Raw genomic sequence first — 3,682 nt, 5'->3', positions numbered from 1 at the left:
ATATATATAATATATAGACATATATGTCTATATAGTACATATATATACACTTTTTATAGTTATAATGTTTTCTGGCAACACATTTGTTTTATTAAAATTCAATCTCTTGTTTTTCTATAAACATATTAAGGCATAATTTATCTCCTATTAATAAAAACGAGGACCTTAAATCCAACACCTGATAACCAGTCAGAGTGCTGACAGGAGCTGGAAGCAATTCCAGTCGTCCTTGATTAGGACCCAGGCCGCGCACCCTCGCGCTGACCACGCACAGTACCTTGGTCGCAGCGTCAAAGCAGATGAAGCCCATGCTGAAGTCGATCGTGAGCCCCATCAGGTGGCTTTCCAGCACGCACGCATAGGTCTTGCACTGGGCAGAACAAAACACTGTTACTTTCATGTGACTGACCCAATGTCAGGGTTAATAGTCCACACATATCGGACTGTGTCACATCCGCTGTGATAAGTTCTTCATACAACAGCTAACTTTATTTCAGCAATAACCGTATAAGGAACCTGGTGTTGTCAACATCCTAACGTCAACAAAACACAGGCCGAGTGGTTGTTGACCTGCCCGGGGGCTGCAGGGCTGAGTTTCCAACCCTGCCCTGGTGACCTTGTCTTTACCTGTGTCACACTGATGCCCTTCCCTATCTTGGCAATAAAACTGTATACACATTTTTAGGTGTAGGCAAGATTATGTTAAGTTGTCATATTCTGTAGCTAAATATCACTGCATTTTTATTAAGCTAAAAGTGAATTATTAAATATTAAGGTATTACTTAAGTTCTTGGCATATCAATTTCATTGATATTCTTAAAAAGAGAGCTCTCAGGCACACAAACAGATTTAATCATCAGAGCAAGAAATACAAGAAACGTCTTGACCTTAAGAGTCTCTACATGTTCATCAGTGTGGTACAAGTTATGTCCTAAAGACATTTACCCTTCTATTATTTGTGTAAGCCTATTGATTCTTCGAAATCAATAATTAATGATCGTTCACACTGAGATCAGATTAAATTACAATTTTACTTATATAAATAGTTTGGGAAAACTAGTAAAGTATAGATGCTGGAATACAAGAATAACAGATGAGAAATACACACTTGGGGCTTATATGAAACAATGCATTTTTATGTCCACAGGCCAGTTTTATTTGCATTTAATTGCAAACTGGAGTGGGATATTCAAATCAAGCGAAACACCTTTTTTTTAAAGACTTTTTTGATGTGGACCATTTTTAAAGTCTTTATTGAATTTGTTACAATATTGCTTCTGTTTTATGTTCTGTTTTTTTGGCCGAGAGGCATGTGGGATCTTAGCTCCCCAACAAGAGATCGAACCCACACCCCCTGCATTGGATGGTGAAGTCTTAACCACTGGACCGCCAGGGAAGTCCCAAGAAAAACATTTGTAATTCACAAAGGGGAGAGAGAGGGAGGGAGAGGGAGAAAGAGAGAAACCTATCTCAAGCAAATGTCCGATACCAATCCTTACGTCATATTTGTGTTTATAATACTGTGTATAAATGTACATTAAGTGAATCTCATTCTGACGATGGCTAAATGCATCACGTTGACTCCACCAAAAAGCTATATTCATGTGTTTAAGCCCAATCTGCACTGGAAAGTTATAACCAGGCCAGATTATTCATTTGGAGTTAAGTTTTTCAAAAAAGCAGATTAGAAAGCAAACTTAATGGGCCTTGTAAGTTTATTTGTGGGTGTAATTTTATTTAATACATGAACACCTTACCTTCCATGCTTGTACCCACCCATTACCACTTTATTAAAACTACTATCAACTTAAGGAATATCCAAGGCCATCTCATTTTCTCCAATTTAGACATAATTGCTTGCTATTTTCAAATGACATTATTTAAACAATACATGTCAGGTGGAAACACCTTCAGTATGGAACACTACATTTTATCTCATTAAGAACAGAATTATGAATTAAATTACATTGTTTCGATAATCATTAAATCGAAACAGATACGATATAACTTGAGATCCGCTGAAGTTTTATTCTATGATTTATAGTCTTCATAAACATATGTAATGAGTATATTTGTATGTTTTAACATTGAAATGTTTATTGTTTAATTTCTACATTTATTTTATAATAAAGTTGGATTATAGTTAGAGAAAAGCAAAAAAATTATCCTTTTTAGGGAATTTCAAGCTAGAAACACTTTGAAAGATTTTTGCACAATTTTATATATTATTACACAATATTTGAAGATACATAAAATGATTTTTTACATGCCCTTTTGGATGACAGCTAACTGTCTATAGCTGGATAAAGCACAATGAAAGAGTCTGAAATAATAACATTAAAAGAAATCAAGTTTTGAATGGGACACACTTATTCACAGAAAGTCTTATTTTAAAAGGGTTGTATTAATTCATATTGAATTAGTGTAAAAAACAATTATATGTCCCTTACCAGTATTATTCACTTACTCTGGGAAAATTGTTCAGAAATTGGACAAATAAAGGTACTAAAAATACAGTAAATTAATTAGGCTTAACTCTGGTACTTTGAATACTAGGTGAATGTAAGATGTAATTCATGCAAATTGTCATATTTCTGTTTCAATGTTCATTACATTTTCTACTGTCACCCTGGGAAGTATGGCTAGATTTTAAGGTGTTAATTGAAATGACAATGTAGGATGTTTAGAAATACCTGCTTTCAGTGAATTATCCTTTAAATAAATATATATTTATATCAATATTAAGTACATTAGAGATCAGAAAATATTTAAATAGATAAAGGAATAGATTAGAAGCTAGAAAATGTTAGGGTGCAGTCCTGTTAATGAAAACTAATTTCAAAATAAAAATAGATTAATTTTATTAATTTTTATTGTATTAGTTTATTAATTTCCTACTTTTATGCCTGTTTCACAATAGGAGTATGTCCTCTCTTTATTTTTTTACCAACTTTAGTGGAAGTGGAAATATTAGGAAATAGAAGTAAACCACAAACTTTTTCATGTAAACATATTCACATCTTTGAATTTTGAAAATAACAGAACCACAGTGTTCAGTCGTTGATTACTGATTTCTGGTAGAGTAAACAAGGGGAAATTATAAAATGTATAAAACAACCAAAAGCTAAAAAGACATTAAATATTTTTCTTTTCACTTACCATATGCATCTCAAATTTGTATTGTGAATACGTAAGGTGCTAGTACAAAGAAATGCATTGCTCAGGACATCAGTTTAGAGAATGTGAGGTCCAGATTTTAAAAAATAGTAAAATACAGTGAAACAATATAATTTTATCTCTATCTCACTTCTAAACATCAAGAGACTTAAAATGAAATTTTAACTTGAAACCAGCAGGTAGAAATCACCATGTATTTGTTTCCAAGTGAAGTGTGATATTCTAGGGAAATGATAATTAGGAAAACCCCAAACTATCAAAATAAATAACAAACACGTCAACTCCTGTACAACTTTATACAATGCTTTAAAATGGTCTTAAGTGTTGATACTTGGAATAAAATAACATTTAAGGTATTTTTCATCTTTCTACTTTGATATTAAAATATCTATTTATTGAATTGAGGTTCTATACAGCTAAATTATTATTATTTTTTTTTTTTTTTTTCGGTACGTGGGGCTCTCACTGTTGTGGCCTCTCCCGTTGCGGAGCACAGGCTCCGGAC

The 3,682-nt window shown here is 32.9% G+C and overlaps 1 protein-coding gene across 2 annotated transcripts in view; it reads right to left on the bottom strand.

Moving 5' to 3' along the window:
• SNTG1 (syntrophin gamma 1) overlaps positions 1-3,682 on the bottom strand; it is a 188,126-nt gene that overhangs the window by 28,378 nt on the left and 156,066 nt on the right. For both annotated transcript variants that reach the window (XM_024742651.1, XM_024742652.1), the window contains exon 15: positions 278-370. In XM_024742651.1, coding sequence (XP_024598419.1) covers positions 278-370 — 93 coding nt within the window. The remainder of the gene's footprint in view (positions 1-277; positions 371-3,682) is intronic.

Source organism: Neophocaena asiaeorientalis, unplaced genomic scaffold (genome assembly GCF_003031525.2).
Source record: "Neophocaena asiaeorientalis asiaeorientalis breed wild unplaced genomic scaffold, Neophocaena_asiaeorientalis_V1.1 scaffold226, whole genome shotgun sequence".
Taxonomy (NCBI): Eukaryota; Metazoa; Chordata; class Mammalia; order Artiodactyla; family Phocoenidae; genus Neophocaena; species Neophocaena asiaeorientalis.
This window is presented reverse-complemented; position numbering and strand designations above follow the sequence as displayed.